Source organism: Schistocerca serialis, chromosome 2, assembly GCF_023864345.2.
Source record: "Schistocerca serialis cubense isolate TAMUIC-IGC-003099 chromosome 2, iqSchSeri2.2, whole genome shotgun sequence".
NCBI classification, from domain to species: Eukaryota; Metazoa; Arthropoda; class Insecta; order Orthoptera; family Acrididae; genus Schistocerca; species Schistocerca serialis.
The window spans coordinates 1,130,227,322-1,130,244,631 of record NC_064639.1 but is presented as its reverse complement, the minus strand read 5'-3'; the positions used below and the strand labels follow the sequence as shown (position 1 = coordinate 1,130,244,631).

Here is a 17,310-nt window from a genome sequence, read left to right as displayed (position 1 = left end):
CCAATTTTTTTTCTATTTTTAATGACACAGCTTCAATTATCAAAATATTCTGAGCAACAAATCAAACTGTATATTGGCATCAAAGCTTTGTTCTGAAGCAGTATTGCACCAACTACACAGTGAATTAGCATCACTGCCAACGTTAAATTAGTTTTACATGCATATACTCATATGTGAAAGTGTGTTCATCTATGTTGGTTAAGCTAGAAACTGGAAGTCGACAATACAGAAATGATAACATTCCTCAAATTTGCCTTAAACATTGCTTTGCTTCTGCATTGTTGCAGTGACTGTGTCACTAAGTGTTTCTCTCTGTTCTCTCATACGATTATGGTATGTCTGTCACAGTTCAAATAAGACGCTAAGGGTGGCGAAAGTGATGAGGAGCACCATATAACACAAAAAAAGAATAAACCTCATTACATGCATGTTTATTTTTTGAACTGGGAGAAAAATAATTTTTGGATTGGCCCCCTGAAAACAAATAAACACAAAGCCTATTGCTCCTTGTGTAGGAATGAATATATCATCACACATAGGTGGAATAATGGCTGCCCACAACATAATCTAATGAAGTAAATAATAATTTATTTGGTAGGGCATATATGAAGTTATATTTTGTAGGGCCATTTCATCTAGGGTGTGTCTGTGTTAACTGAAATAAAATCTGATATCGTACTTTGAAATGGTGTCATAATTATACATCTTTAAACTCATAGGCTATAGAAGTAAGGAGCGAGAGATGAAACAAAATTCCAAAATCTCCACCTTCTTCAAACAGCCTACAAGTTCAGCAACAACAAACAGTGAGAAATCTTTGACTGCAAATGTAGCTATAGTATTCCTTATAGTGAAGCACAATTTAAGTTATAATAGTAAAGATCGTGGCAATAAACTGTTAAGAGAATTATTCAGTGACTATGCTGTTGATGCAAAAAGGCAGAAATAATAGTGAAAAATGTTTTAGCTCCAAAAAGTGTTAAAGATTGTGTAAACATTCTTAAAGACCCCAGTAAAATACAAATATTTTCAGTTGCCAACTATGCTTCGAATTTCAAAAATTGAAAACTGTTCCCCATAATGGTTAGGTACTTTGACTCCCTTGAGTGTATTAAAAATAATCTTTTACACTTTATTGAAGAAGCAGATTAAAGTCCATGTGGGATTTATAGTCTACTTAAGGGCACAATTAAGAAACAAAGCTTAAAAATGTGTCATCATTTTGCACAGAAAATGCCAATGTAAATTTTGGAAAAGATCAAACTGTAATGAAGTTCTTAAATGATGAAAATCATACTATAATTGCTTTAATCACATTTTAAACAATGCTTGTAAGCACGCTTGCAATTCACTGCATTTAGGTGTTTAAGTAATTGTCTTAAAATAATGCAAACCACTTCCCTTCTTCTGTTAAATGAAGAAAAGAATTGCAATAATTCTTATTTTGTTACTTAGAATGATCAGAAATACTGAGGAATGTGCCAACCAGGTGCCTCTTGTTCACACCTGTTGTGGACAGGATTGAATGTAATTGGGATGCCATTAAGAGTTATATAAGTGTTGTGAATTGTCCTTGAATTTTACAGAAGCATTATAGTGATCATCATGAATGTGGAAAGGACTTGATCATTCGGGCCCACTTTAGCTTTTTTTTCTCACATTGGCAATTTTCAAGAGTTCAAAGTACCTAAAAAATGCAAATCTAAGTATTATATTAACTTACACTCCTGTAAATGAACTTTTTGAGTAAATATACCAGAAAAAGAATGATAACATTTTAGAAAGTGCAACACATCAGTTTTTAATTTGTAAGCTACAAATGTTAAACGTTGACAGGAAACATTTTCAATAGTTTCTATGGCGCATTACATTCATACTTACTCAAGAATTTCAATATTTCACCAAATATGCTGATTAATTATCGTCTTCCTCTCTGCCTGACCAAAGAAAGTAATTTCAGTGAGCTACAAGATGTACTGAAATATTTTGAATTTGATGTAAATGAAGACGAACTGTGTGACAAGTTCGGTCATGCCAGGAAAATTTTACACGATAAAGACAATCTTACTGATAATGCTTGTGAGAAACGGGTATGTATGTTTTGTGATTTTAAATGCAAAGGAATTAGGTACACAATTGGAAAAATTCTGTGTTTTGTTATGATTATCCCAGGATCTAAAGCCCACACACAGAGTTTTTGATTATAAATAATAAGTGGACTGATGTGAGAAACAGAAGTTCTGTTGAACTCAATGCTGAACTGCACCTTGTAATGAATTTCAATTTAACCTGTGAAGAACTTTTCAAATGTGTGAAAGATTATGATGTGTTTCTTTCTGAATGAAAATCAAACTGTAAATATTTGTAACCATGTTTGAGCATTCAAGTGCTTTATTTATTTTAAGTGTATGGGAATGAAAATTCCATTGGACGCGTCAAAGCTAAAAACTGAAATACTATACAAAATGTCGATAGTGTAGTGTTAATCCTATGTCATATAACATGTTAGCAATTTCCAGAATGAGATTTTCACTCTGCAGCGGAATGTACACTGATATGAAACTTCCTGGCATATTAAAACTGTGTGCTGGACCGAGACTCAAACTCGAGACCTTTGCCTTTCGCCGGGAAAGTGCTCTACCCAATGAGCAACCCAAGCACGACTCACGCCCCGTCCTCACAGCTGGCGGAAGTAAAACTGTGGGGACGGGGCGTGAATCGTGCTTGGGTAGCTCAGTTGGCAGAGCATTTGCCCGCGAAAGGCAAAGGTCCGGCACACAGTTTTAATCTGCCAGGAAGTTTCATATTAGCAATTTTCAGCATCTCCCTTATTTTCAATTAGAAAACCTAGCAACTCTAGTCACTCGGCATTGTCACAGGATGAGGCAGAAATGGACTTCTTCATTTGGGTTTTGAACATTTTCACAAATTGTTCCACCACTGAATTAGAAGCTGGATGAAACAGGGCAGCAGTAGATGTTGGATACCACTGTGACTGCAAAAATCTGCAAACTCCTTCGACATGAATCACTGATCGTTATTGGAGACAAGGATCCTGCAAAAGCCAGTGATAGCAAAAACAATTGACAACAGCAAATAGATGCAGTTGATGTTGTGGAGGGCACCTTGGTTACATTCGGCACATATGACAGTGCATCTACCACCATCAACAACATGCTTCCCAAAAAAGAGCCAGCAAAGCCAATGTGCATCCTGTTGCAAGGGTGCTCCAAAAGTGACCAAGGGGAAAACTGCCATGATGGCGCAGCCTGGTTGTGTGCACAGACCATGCAAGCTCACACAAGATGTTCAATATCTTGATTAATCACTGGCCAGTAGACTTGTTGCCATGTCTAAGCCTTCAGTATGGGACATATCCTAGAGCAATGCAAACAGCAACTGGAGTATATGAAGAAGCAATGCCTGAGGATTGACCAGTCAATACCTTCGCTCCTCCATAACCAACGTGAAGACCACTGGAAAACACTGAGTCAATCTCAACATACCAAATCTGCGCCCAAAGGAACTCCATTTTACCATCCTGTCTGGATTGATACACCAACATAAATATTTAGTACACTTCATACGACTTCAGAACTATTCATACATAGTAGGCAGAATAATAATTCTCATTTCTTACCCGATATTTATAGTTTACTGTGTAGTGGCAAGGTAGCAGCAATGTTTTAATGAGACTTGGGTCCTTCTAGTATTCAATATGTCCAAGAAGGCTCCTGATAAATAATATTTGATAAAGAAAATGTCTCAGTTTCCCACCTAAATACTGGTGGATCTCCATTGTTCAGAATCACTGAGTTGCATTCACTCTCATGGATTACTGATTATTCCTCAGACAACTAATGTGCTACAGTATCATATGGTGCAGTCAGTCTTGCTGCCTGTGTTCAGAATGTGGGAACCACGTCTACTTGTTGCTATGGCATTCTACATTGCTGCTTAAGAAAGCAAGTTCTTTCTGTTAACTGTGCATCCCAATAAAATGTTAAATTAGCAAATAACATACTGTTTAAAATAAGATGAATGTCACAACTTCCTGCACAAATTTGCATTAATGACCTGCCAATGGAGTCTGATAGTTAAATGAAACAGATTTTCTTCACACATTTTTATTTGCAAGTGTTCTGCAACTAATAATAAATGTTCACTCTATATTTTCTATTTCCCTACAAATTACTTAGTCGTCATTTCTCACAGGTCAGTCCACATGAGTGATCTTTCTTTGTAACAGCAGATGCCAAATAACTTATAGGGTCACCACCTTTCGCTGATGTTCTGCCTTGATAGCATTCTACTTACTAACCATAGATTGTCACACAAAAGGCCACCAACCAACAAAAAATTCCTTTCAGTCTTTGAAAGCAATCATGGTAGCTTTATCCACACTTAAAATCATTATAAACTGTTAAATGAAAAATGCTCATGAGACACCTGCAATGTAAAGCACACAGGACCAAGTTACTAGCACAGTTTCCTCAACTGGTGTCAGTGCTTCGCATTTGTGTTTGTATTTCAGTTTTAATTTTTCTAGCAACTGATATACAAGTATAGAAGAATAGCACTCACCATGAGTGGAGGAGGTGAATACTGCTTTGCACGTTGAATGGCAGCTGCATTTGAAATAATGGCTGATGTAGTGCGTTTCTTCTGTAAAAATAAGAAAGTTGTGCAAAATGTATAATGGGTTCAAATAATCATGAAAATTGTTTTGCATTGTTTATTCATTGAATAAGAAATGGTAATTTTCAAAATTTTACATGGGAATTACATAACTATTTCAACATATACATACTACACGACAATGACTTCCAGACTACAAAGATTAGATGGAATTGATTTAAAAATGTCATAGTGTCCTTAAATTACTACAAGTGAAGGCAAGGATGCACCAAGGTCATGACAGACACTTTATGAAGGCTTTCAGGTTGGACTGACACGATGTGTGCATACAAAACATTTGTAAGTGTTTTGTATAATGACCAATATATCAGTTTGCCTGCTATTCTTTCACAGTGCTTGCTGTGAACTGACACCAACAACTGAATACAAATAATCTTGCTGTTCAAAAGAGGAAAGTTGGTTGGTTGACTGAGGGTGAGGGGGTGGGGGGGTGGGGGGGGGGGGTGTAAGGGATCAAATAACAAGGCCCTCAGTTCTTTGATCTAAGAGTCGTGCATCTGGATGCAGAGATGTCCACTGAGATTGTTGTCTGAACTAGTCAATGTAGTCATGAGATTCATAATAGTAAAAGCATGGTGGTGAAAAATGTAAGGGACAACATTACAGTCAAGAGTGCCCACTATTCATAAAATGCAACACCCAGGACAGAAAACAGGGTGTGGCACAAAGGAGGCAAACTGAATCCAAAGTGATTAAAACAGAGTAAAAGAGGGATGGAAACATAGTCTGGTTAAGGAGGTAGGTTCGGGGATCCCACAGACCTAGCATACAAGGGGGGAGGCCCTTTCCTCAACCATTCCGCCCCTGCTCTGCAGGTAGATTAAAACCTTCTAACTAAGAATAAAAACCACTTTCATGGAGAGAACTGAGAACGGGTTCAACCATCCATGAATCACCCACCCATATTAGAGGCAATCTGTCTGGAAGTCCATACCTGGCATAGAGGACCAAAAGGGGAGAGCATCCAACCAGAATATGAGCTACTGTCTGTAAGGTTCCAAGACCACAATTGGGGGGGGGGGGGGGGGGGGGGTGCGGCTTGTTACACAAAAGAAACTATGGGTTAACCTGGGGTGACTGATTTGGAGATGACATAGCACTGTGGATTCCTTCTGGGAGAGGCAGAAGGAAAAGCACCATGCTGCAGTAGTCTCCTACTGATCACCATAGCCACAGAACCTAGGCATTCGTATTTCTTCCATATAAGACTGGCAGTAAATAACTTTCTATCCCTGGATCTGAAGTTCTTTCTTGAAAACTGACAAACTGGAGACGATGTTTTGCACAGCTGACAATAAAGGTGGATGTTCACAAGGTCTACCTTCATGGAGTGATCATCCACAGTTGCCACATTCTGGATCTGCCAAGCAGCATGATGACATATTCTCAAAGCGTTAACATCTGATGCAGCTCATGGGCGGTGGAACATTTGGTTTCACATGACACCTGTCCACCATGACCTTAACTTTCTCTGGGAAGACATTCCCTTCAAAGGCTAAGATGAAGGCACCTGTGTTTGTATGATTATCCTTGGGCCCTTTTTATACATGTCTTATAAAATGTATGCCTCACAGCTGGATATTAATCCAGAGTTCCTCTTCTGTTTGGAACATAAGATCTCAGTGGAAGCTCAATCCTTGGATCGTGTTCAATGTTCTGCATGGGGTAATGGTCACAGGCATGTCACCTAAACAACCGCATGCCTGAAGAGCTGCAGACTGGGCAGCAGAGAGCTGCAGACTGGGCAGGAGAGGAAGTTTTAATAAATACTGAACCATTTCGCATTTTCCCAGAGACTCAACTTCCTTAAATTTGACTTCAAAGCTTTCAACAAAAAATAATAGTTTTGTCACAGCAAAAGCATCCTCATCATCTCAAGTACATACCATTGGGTGAAGTGTTTTGCTCCTAGACATTTGACTTATTCCTCTTCCCATAGAGCAGCCAGGGAAGGAAATGTCTTGGCATCATATCTCTCTGCATTGTAATAATCTTTCCCTTGTGATTCATGTGCAGCTACGAGTGGAAGAAAGTTTAATTTGCTTCCTGTGCGAATCTTCCTCCAGGGTAGCACCCACTCCGAATGGGGGCTCTCTCTGTAGGTGCCACTCAGTCACAGCAAACCTGACCAGTAAGCCGTTGCCTGCAGTCCTCATGCCCCAGCCATGACAGCAGTAGAATCCTTCGCTTGCATGGGGAGTTGCCAGCTTAGACATCAACAGTGTGATTCGTGCGCGCACACACACACACACACACACACACACACACACACACACACACACGGGAATGGCTAGCTTGCTAGGTTTTGGGTATAATATCTTTATAAGAAGGGAAGGGTACAAAGAGAGAGAGAGAGGAACAAAAGATGGAATATACACCACACTGAGCAACCTTCTCTCTAGAATCCACACTTCTGTAGAATTTGGAAAAGGAGTAGCAAGTCAAAGCTGACAAGGGGACTATATAGTTAAGAACGAAAAGTTATTGAATGCCGTAAAGGAAGGAAATGAGTGTCCAAACTCACGTACCAGATCCATGCACAAACAGTCCTTTGGTGGCCCAGCACAAACTCATAAGAGGTGTGAGCCCCTGGGGGCATCAAAAGAGGAAATTCCACAACACAATCAGTTAACACTGGAGTGCACTTAGTGCTCAAGTAACCAGATTTATCTCAACAAAAGAAAAGAAAGATTATGACACAAGGTGCAATGTTCTTGTTATAAAGATGTGGCTGCTTTATCAATGAGGCTGTTTCCCTGGATACCATCTGCCCTGCTGTCTATCAGAATAGTGCCATTTATTCAAATATGGAGACACACAGAATTTTATTGTCTGCCTGTAATAGGTTGCAGACCAAATAACTTTAGATATAACTGAAACTTTGTCCTTCAAATATGTGCTTAAGAAAAGATGTAAGAATAGACATAGTAACACCCCCTATATATCAACTGTAAAATGGTTACATTATACAACACTAACAAAAATGACAATTGGAAAAAGTAATCTCACCTCTTTTTCCTTGTGCTCTGCCTCAGACTTTGACAAAGCAAGAGCAAGCTGCAGTTCCTCCTCTTCCCGCAGCTCCTCCTCTGTTTTACGAGGGGGGCCCTGAAATAAATGTCACCCTTATAACAGATACTATAAATCACGTTCTTTAACTTTAGTTACTGCAGATCTATTGTCAATAGCACGGTTATTATGCTGTCAATGTCTTTTGGGTCAAGTCATACTTTTTAAGGAAGTAAAAAAGCTTTCCATAATTGCCTTGCTACATTATCAGAAACTACAGGCCCATATTCATTAAACAGGCATATGTTATAAGTTATGTTTCCCTACAGAGCAGTAGTTCGCATGTAGATGAACTGGATGCTGTAATAAAGGAAATGACGACACTGCGCACAGCCACAAATTTTCCTCTGTTCTCCTCCTTCCCCAGATTTAACATTTATAATATTTGTTACGTTGATCCATTAGTTCACAGTGAAAGTCAGTCAGCAAGTATACCAAATCTCCATCAAAATTGATGTTACATTTGAATTTCACTGCTTTACTGCACTTATACTTCATACAGATTTCTCAGACAAAGAATTCAAATTCAAGATCAAAAAGTAGGTCAATATTAAGATTAAATTTCAGTATGACTTTTCAGCACACTTTATATGCACCACTATAAGTTTAAACTCTAAATTTTGTGAAAAATGCACAAACAGCAACACACATTTATAAGGTTTCTTTTGTCTTTATTGCTGTTGTTCTTATCTACACCAAGATCAAGGATTAAACTATCTCTGGTTTGTTTGTCCTGAAGTACTTTGCTCTATCTCCTCTTTGACCAATAACTTTCGTCTTCCTTGTTTCGGCATATAGTTCAGCACAAAAATAGTGATCCAAATGAAATTTTGAACATAAGCAAAAAATACCATTAAGCAGTATAGTGACCATTCATAATTAAAACCTATACAGATTATGGCTTTACTATCCTTGTCTTTTTTAATGTCTACCTTAACTTATTCCACATCCCTGAAATCCATCCTTCTTGATGGAATGCAATGAATGAATGAAAATGAATAAATCCACCAATCAGATTACCTCAATGGCTTCTCAAAAAAGTACAGTGATTCCTCCTCCCATCCACTCCTACTGATGGTACAATTTGTTTAGAGCATTTTAAATTCACCTGTTAATTGTTTCTGATTTACAAATCCCAAGTGCAGCCTAGAAGATAATTAATATTTTGGAATAACTAAGCAAACTAAGAACTAAATTCAAGAAAAAAAAAGACATGAAGATTTTATTTCAATATGACTTTCAGCACACTTTAAAATACCAGACATGCAAAAGTGCATTTTGTGAAAAAATGCACACTCTCCACAAACAACAAAACTTGTCTCCCCATTTCTCTTTCAGTGAATATGTCACTTTGACCTTGTCAATGTTCATAGATTAAAGTATATATGAGTACATACAAATAGTCTCACAGCTATTTTCAAAACCAATTAAAATACCTGTATGTCTTGAGAAATTGGATCATCATTCTGAAATTTTGCTGATTTCTTCATAGAACTGAGCAAGAGAAAAGATATGTTTATTTACTCTTCCAAAACAAAAGATGACAGCTTAGTCACTTGTTTCAGTGACATTTCATCCAAAAGCTGTTTATAGTAAAGACTGTGCAAATGAATTTTGTTTATATATATATATAAATGTTATCTCTAGTAAAAAATATATCAAATATATCAGTACTTATGTCACAGCATTAAACTTTTTTTTTTACAATATCAATAACAGATACCATATATTCTCTCTCTTTTCCATTAGACTATGTTAAGTTAATTGAAATAATCAGCATTTCAGTATAGACTTATTTTTATAATTTGTAACAAACATTTTTAATAAAATCATGCAAATATATTTGGTTGAGAAGCATGCAGAAAAATATCAAAGCACAGTTCATGACTCTGCTAAAGACTGAAAGAGGCTCAAAATTGAAATATGATCATTTGACACATTTTAGACATACTAGATCAGACATATGATTCTATATCAGGAATATGTATATAAGCAAGGGACACAGATGAAAAGCCTGACTTTTTCTATAACATGAAGAAAAAGTCTAGTAATTTTGCGAGGAAACAATTGTGTGTAAACTTTCATTACCTAAAGCTATTACGTCATTATTTGGATGGGTTGTCATAAATTGCAAATATTTTTTTTAACTGAAGAAATAGCAAATTAAATACCTGACTTTGCTGTGCTAATGAACTGCTGAGATACTCTGGTGGCAACTCCCCCTCAGACTTCTGTGTAGGTGGTGGGGTTGAGGTAGATCTAAATTTTCAGTGAACATTTAGTTCAATTTTAGTAAAAGGAAATCTTAGCTTCTTGGAAGCAGATGTATTATGCTGATAAATATTTATGTACTTACTTATTGAGCGATTCATAGCATGCCTCACATACACGAACTTCTTTTTCTATTCCAAACTTTGGCAGTGTTGAGGTTTTTGACGAGCACTGACTGCAGAATACCTGTCCACAGGCTCTGCAGTGATGCTGGAAAAGTGAAACTAGTGCTAATCATGAATTCATAATCAGACAAAATAAATACTGGCTCATTCTATTTTCTATGAGGTGGTTCTGCACTATTAATGATGTTGTCAAGTCTCTAAAATATGCCATGACATTTACAAATGAGGAAACGTGATGTTAAATTTCCAAAGTACCATGTTCTAATACTGAAAATCTATTACCTAAACAAGAGAAAGTTGTGCTAGACAACAAGGTTGGTGCTATGTTGCACTGCATTTAAGACAAAAGAGATACAGCTCTAAAAGTTCTTAGAGGAAATACAAAATGGCACACTTGTCAAAACATTTTACAATCCATATGGTGACACTGAAAGCCATCTGCCAGAATTCACATGAACCTCAGAAAGACATGTAAGTATATTTAGTGCAATGTCTGTACTGTTAGCAGTCCCTGAAAAGTTTAACATCTGCCACCATAACTCCTGACACATTTTTCATTTGCTCATTCTGCAACTAAATGGATAAAGGCCACAATTTAGTAAGAAATATGAAGAATACTGCTTATTGGGCACCAACGTCTGAGCCAAAAAATATTTTTAATCTATTAAGGTAATCTTTGTTTACAGTTTTAAGTTGTTTCGAATTATTATTATTAGCCAGTGTTTTCAGATTACACTCACAAGATCATATAGAAGTAGTAGCATCAGCAGCAGTAGTAGTAGTAGTAGCAGCAGTGCTAACACTGTGACTCCAGCCTCTGGAGAGGTAGGAAATGTAATGTCGTTGTTAACAATCTTATGGCATTATGGCAGAATATTTACTGTCTTCCAACAGGGAGGATATACATATTCTTGCACATCAGATTTAACTCCGGCACAATTTAAGTAACAATCAGCTTCATTTATATTTTACACTTTGTCATTGAGGTATTCACAATATCCTGTTCTCTGAGTACAATTGCTTTGTGGAGTCTTCATGTGTCTCAGCAATACTACTAAAACTCATTCTTCAAACTTGACCACATTACTAAATTAAAAAAATAACTGAAAAGTTTTAAAGTCGTTGAAAATGAATGCAATGTAAAATTTCTTAGTCAATGATAAATTTAACTGCCAGTCCTCCACTCTTGTAAAGTATCAATTACAATTGCATTCTTGTAGTTGTAAAGCAGGATAAGTGGAAAACTGAGGGAAAAAATCAATTCGCTCAATGGACTACATGCTAATTTTAGATTATATCTACAGCAAAAGCAAAGAGATGTGATTTAAAATACTAGCCACAAATGTCAATTCTTGTGAAGCACTGTCAGGAGATACTCCTCTGAACTTTTGCTCACCAAACATTCACCTATAATACTAGTCTTACACTGTTATACCTTCTAGTTGTATCATAACTAATTTTAATGTTAAAAACTCATGAAGGAAATATTGTTGTTTACTAATAGCCTCAACACGTTTCACTGAAACAATGAGATTACATTCTTGAGTTTATTATTTCTATTTACCATGACAACATATCAACAGCCAAATTAATACAGCTAATAAATATAGTGGCTTCAATTTGCTGCATCATGTCTGTAAACTGCCAACAGAATATGTAGATGCTTTGGCAGTCGTGCGGATTTACTGTTTATATACCCCACTGTGACTGTGCAATGGAACACTGGAAAATCTTCCATATTGCTCAAGAGTTCCAAAAAGGAGCCCGTCATTGTGATATGATGGATCTGCTTGAATTAACCCCATCTGTGATAGAGGTGATTGAACAATTATATATATGATCATGTAGTTTAATGCCTGTACTATATTGTGACTTTACATTCCTTGCATTGAAATGTTCCAGTATACACAGTGTTTCTGTCTTCTGTGTGAAGATGTCACACAATAAACAAATAAGCAGCACTATAGAACTCTGCTCTTATACCTAAAACTCTTTGCTGGTGTGGACCAAATAAAGAGCACCTTACAAATATCAGAGGCTATGCCTGCTTTCCCACAGGGTTTGCTGAGTTCATTATGCGAGACTGAAACCGTGTTTTTTGACCAGGATTCAAAATTAAAGTCTGGAAGGGAAGGGAAGGAAAGGAAAGAAGCTCATGGGATGTTGAAGCTTTGAGTTGGACTATGAGGCAAGCTTGACTAGAGTGGTTGTTCACTGCTCTTGGTGTAACACATAATTTTAGCTTGTCATTTATATCAGCACAAACTAAGGTGACAGCCAAGGGACAAGTGGCTAAAAGGAGTGGAACAAACCATTTGGAAGAGAGCATAACAGCTCAAGTCTAGATACAGGCCAGCAGCAGTCACAGTGGTGTTTCTCTATTACTCTTAGGTTGGCAAACACATCAGTTTCATGTAGCCAATAAGATGATACATTCACATAACTGATGAGATTTGAGAAAAGAGGCTATGAATTTCTAGCACCAAAATATAAACCATTTTCTTCACTGTGGTCACAAATATTTGAATTTTTGACAAATATGTAATGACTTACAAGGTTGGGATTAGTTTGGAATGTGACAGTTGTGTTCTGTAGCTTAGCCTGAGGCTTAGGTTAGGATGGAATACAGTAGTTTTACTCACAGAAAATAAATTAATAATCTTAGTTGTCACATATATTTGTTTCTTCTTAATATGTCATGAATTATGAGATTGTAGATAGGCTGAGACCTGACAGAGCACCTTAAATTAAATTAATAACATTGGTGTTCAAAATATTTGTTTCTTCTGAATATTTTATGATTTTGGGGGTTATGATAAACTGAAGTGATAATGTGACAGCTGTCAGCTGCTCTCTCACTGGCAATGTATACCCAGCGACTGACACACCCTCTTTCCTTCCCATCATGCCTCATAGGTGCTAACAACATTGCTAAATGAAACACGTAAGTACACCACCTACCTTGATCTAAACTTTTATTGAAGAAAACATAATGCCATAGAAGTTATAGATAGGTGGTGGTAACATCAGAGAAGACTGACAGACTTCTGTTCCAAGCAGACACTGAAAGGATGAGAAACTGAGCAAAACGATGATTGACTGACAGAAATTTTGAATCTGCATTTAGATTTGAACAAACAATAAATAAAATAAATTATCAAAGCATAAACTTGAAAAAATGCCTTGAACAAAATGTGTTATATGAGGACTTGATGAGCATGAACAAAATTGACGATACAATTTTGGAAAATCAACAGTACATAGTGCTGGATAAAAGGAAATAAGTCAATTTAAATCACCAAAATTGACTGTTAATCAAAGTAAGGGTCAATATAATTTCAGAAGAAACTCATTTTGTTTGTGTGTGTGTGTGTGTGTGGGGGGGGGGGGGGGGGGGGTGTTAACTTAAAATGAAAGCTACTACAACCTTTTTAAGTGTAATTGTTCTTTGAAGCAGCAGCAGTTGGCATTGGTGCAAAAAAAGTGGTGAACTTGAGACAGAATGTAACCTACACACAACTACGTTAGGAAGTAGCCATAATTACGATCCAGGGTGGAAGCAGTGATTTGTCAGCAAATTTACATTATCACAATTGTGGCTAGGGGCAGGGCAAGGAAGAATATGAAAGTAAGGGACTTTGTTTAGGGGAAAGAAAACAACTCACCAAATAACAGAAGTACTGATACACTACAGTACAGCTACATTGTTTTTTTTTTTTTTTTTTTTTTTTTGTTTGTGGTTTTAGGGCGCAAAACTTCTATGGTCATTAGCGCCCAGCCCGTGACGTAGAAAACAGGAAAAAAACGAAATTTAAAATCAGCAGCAATGGAAACATAGTCAGAAAATTGGAGAAACTAAAGGCAGAAGGAATGCTTAAAAGTCCACTATAGAAAGGGGTTGGTTGTCCACAAAAAAAAAAAGCTTCAAATGACTGACGTCATTTCACTGTCACTAATAAACTGTAGAACGCGGTCAGCTGAGCGCGTGTCATCTGCTAAAATCGACGATAGATCAGGCGATAGCTGTAGACGGGAGCGTAACGGATTAAAATAGGGGCATTCAATTAAAAGGTGTCTGACCGTCCACAGCTGAGAGCAGTGGGGACAGAGTGGGGGAGGATCACCGCTTAAAAGATGTCGATGACTAAAGAGACAGTGCCCTATCCGGAGTCGAGCTAAAATTACCTCCTCCCGACGACGCGTTCGGGAGGAAGAGGTCCAAGCGCAAGGAACGGCTTTCACTTCCCGCAATTTATTGTGGGGAAGTGTTGACCAATGCGCATGCCATAAATGAGTAACTTGGCGACATAAACTGCTCCGTAGATCGGTAAACGGAAGAGACTGAAGAGCTGGCCGAGGAAGAGAGACTGCAGCCTTGGCCGCTATATCGGCCGCCTCATTTCCACAGATACCAGCGTGTCCCGGGAGCCAGAGGAACGCCACTGAGACGCCCCCCAGGTGGAGCAAGCGCAGACAGTCCTGAATCCGGTGGACCAGAGGGTGCACAGGGTAAAGAGCTTGGAGACTTAGGAGAGAGCTGAGAGAATCTGAGCAGATTACGTACTGTATCCGCTGATGGCGGCGGATGTAGTGGACAGCCTGGAGAACAGCGTAAAGCTCTGCAGTATAAACCGAACACTGGTCGGGAAGCCGAAAGTGATTTGGGGTGTCGCCAACAATATAGGCACTCCCTACACCTAACGATGTTTTCGAGCCATCGGTGTAAATAAATGTGGCTTCCGTCATTTGTGCACATAGAGCAGCAAATGCCCGACGGTAAACAAGTGTAGGGGTACCATCTTTGGGAAATTGACATAGGTCTCTGAGCAAGTCGATCCGGGGACGGTGCCAAGGCGGTGCTGTACCCCAAGTTGTCAAGAAGGTTTTAGGAAAGCGGAAGGAAAGAGAATGGAGCAGTTGACGGAAGCGGACTCCCGGGGGTAGTAGGGAGGAGGAGCGGCCTGCATACCAGACATCAAAGGAGGCGTCGAAAAAAAGGTTATGGGCTGGATTAGCAGGCATGGAAGACAGATGGCTAGCATAACGACTCAGAAGGACTGCCCGCCGATTGGACAGCGGAGGTTCAGCAGTCTCAGCATAAAGGCTTTCCACAGGGCTGGTGTAAAAAGCTCCAGACACTAAACGTAATCCACGGTGGTGGATAGAGTCGAGACGCCGAAGAATAGACGGCCGAGCAGAGGAGTAGACTATGCTTCCATAATCCAATTTCGAGCGCACTAAGGCGCGATAGAGGCGGAGAAGGACCACCCGGTCCGCTCCCCAAGAGGTACCATTCAGGACACGGAGGGTGTTAAGGGAACGCAGACAGCGAGCCGAAAGATAGGAAACGTGGGAGGACCAGCACAGTTTTCTGTCAAACATAAGACCCAAGAATTTAGCGACGTCGGAAAACGGAAGGTTGACAGGACCTAGATGTAAGGAGGGCGGAAGAAACTCCTTACGTCGCCAAAAATTAACACAAACGGTCTTACTGGGTGAGAAACGGAAGCCGGTTTCGATGCTCCACGAGTAGAGGCGATCGAGACATCCTTGAAGACGTCTTTCAAGAAGGCTGGTCCTTTGAGAACTGTAGTAGATCGCAAAATCGTCCACAAAGAGGGAGCCCGAGACATCAGGAAGGAGACAATCCATAATTGGATTAATGGCGATGGCAAACAGTACAACACTCAGCACGGAGCCCTGGGGTACCCCGTTTTCTTGGGAGAAAGTACGGGAGAGAGTGGTGTTCACCCGCACCCTAAATGTGCGCTCTGCCATAAATTCGCGAAGAAAAAGGGGCAGCCGGCCTCGAAAGCCCCAAGAGAACAGTGTGCGGAGGATGCCTGTCCTCCAACAGGTATCGTACGCTCTCTCCAGATCAAAAAATATTGCTACCGTTTGGCGTTTCCGGAGAAAATTGTTCATGATATAAGTGGAGAGAGCAACAAGATGGTCAACAGCAGAACGATGCTTTCGGAATCCGCATTGGGCTGGTGTTAAAAGACTGCGGGACTCCAGCCACCAAGCTAAACGGTAATTCACCATACGCTCCAAAACCTTACAGACACTACTCGTGAGAGAAATGGGGCGATAGCTAGAGGGGAGATGTTTGTCCTTTCCAGGTTTCGGAACGGGAACGACAATAGCTTCCCGCCATCGCCTGGGAAAGGTACTGTCGGTCCAAATTCGATTATAAAGGCGAAGGAGGTGACGCAGGCTATGGGTTGATAAATGCAGCAACATTTGGACATGGATACCATCCGGTCCTGGGGCGGAGGAGCGAGAAGTAGAGAGTGCATGTTGGAGTTCGCGCATGGAGAAAACAGTATTGTAGCTTTCGCGATTTTGAGAGGAGAAAGCAAGATGCCGCACTTCTGCTGCACGTTTCTTCGGGAGAAACGCTGGCGGGTAATTTGAAGAGCTCGAAATCTCAGCAAAGTGCTGACCCAATGAGTTAGAAATTGCGACGGGGTCCACTAAGGTATCATGCGCGACAGTGAGCCCAGAGACCGGGGAGAAACTAGGCGCGCCTGAGAACCGTCGAAGCCGACTCCAAACTTCCGAGGAGGGAGTGAAGTTGTTAAATGAGCTAGTAAAGAATTTCCAGCTTGCCTTCTTGCTATCGCGGATGACGCGACGGCATCGCGCACGGAGCTGCTTATATCGGATACAGTTGGCCAAAGTTGGATGGTGACGGAAAATGCGAAGAGCACGTCGCCGCTCACGTATTGCGTCACGGCAGGCCTCGTTCCACCAAGGAACTGGAGGGCGCCGGGGCAATTCGGAGGTGCGTGGTATTGAACGTTCCGCAGCTGTGAGAATAACGTCGGTAAAATGTGTGACCTCATCGTCGACGCTGGGAAAGCGACGGTCATCGAATGTCGCTAGAGACGAAAAAAGTGTCCAATCGGCTTGGGCAAACTTCCAGCGTCGCGAGCGCATATATGGCAGTTGAGGCTGCAGACGAAGAACACATGGAAAGTGGTCACTCGAGTGTGTATCATCAAGGCCGAACCATTCGAAGCGCCGAGCTAGCGGAACAGTACCGACCGCAAGGTCCAAATGGGATAAATTTGCCGTGGAGGCAGACAAAAATGTAGGGACCCCAGTGTTGAGGCAGACTAGATCCGCTTGGTGGAAGACGTCT

At 39.8% G+C, this 17,310-nt stretch overlaps 1 protein-coding gene across 1 annotated transcript in view; it reads right to left on the bottom strand.

Moving 5' to 3' along the window:
* LOC126458589 (hepatocyte growth factor-regulated tyrosine kinase substrate) overlaps positions 1-17,310 on the bottom strand; it is a 119,763-nt gene that overhangs the window by 44,355 nt on the left and 58,098 nt on the right. Inside the window, exons 6-9 of the mRNA XM_050095728.1 lie at positions 10,124-10,248; positions 9,939-10,026; positions 7,708-7,806; positions 4,585-4,665 (exon numbers count right to left, since the gene is read on the bottom strand). Coding sequence (XP_049951685.1) covers positions 4,585-4,665; positions 7,708-7,806; positions 9,939-10,026; positions 10,124-10,248 — 393 coding nt within the window. The remainder of the gene's footprint in view (positions 1-4,584; positions 4,666-7,707; positions 7,807-9,938; positions 10,027-10,123; positions 10,249-17,310) is intronic.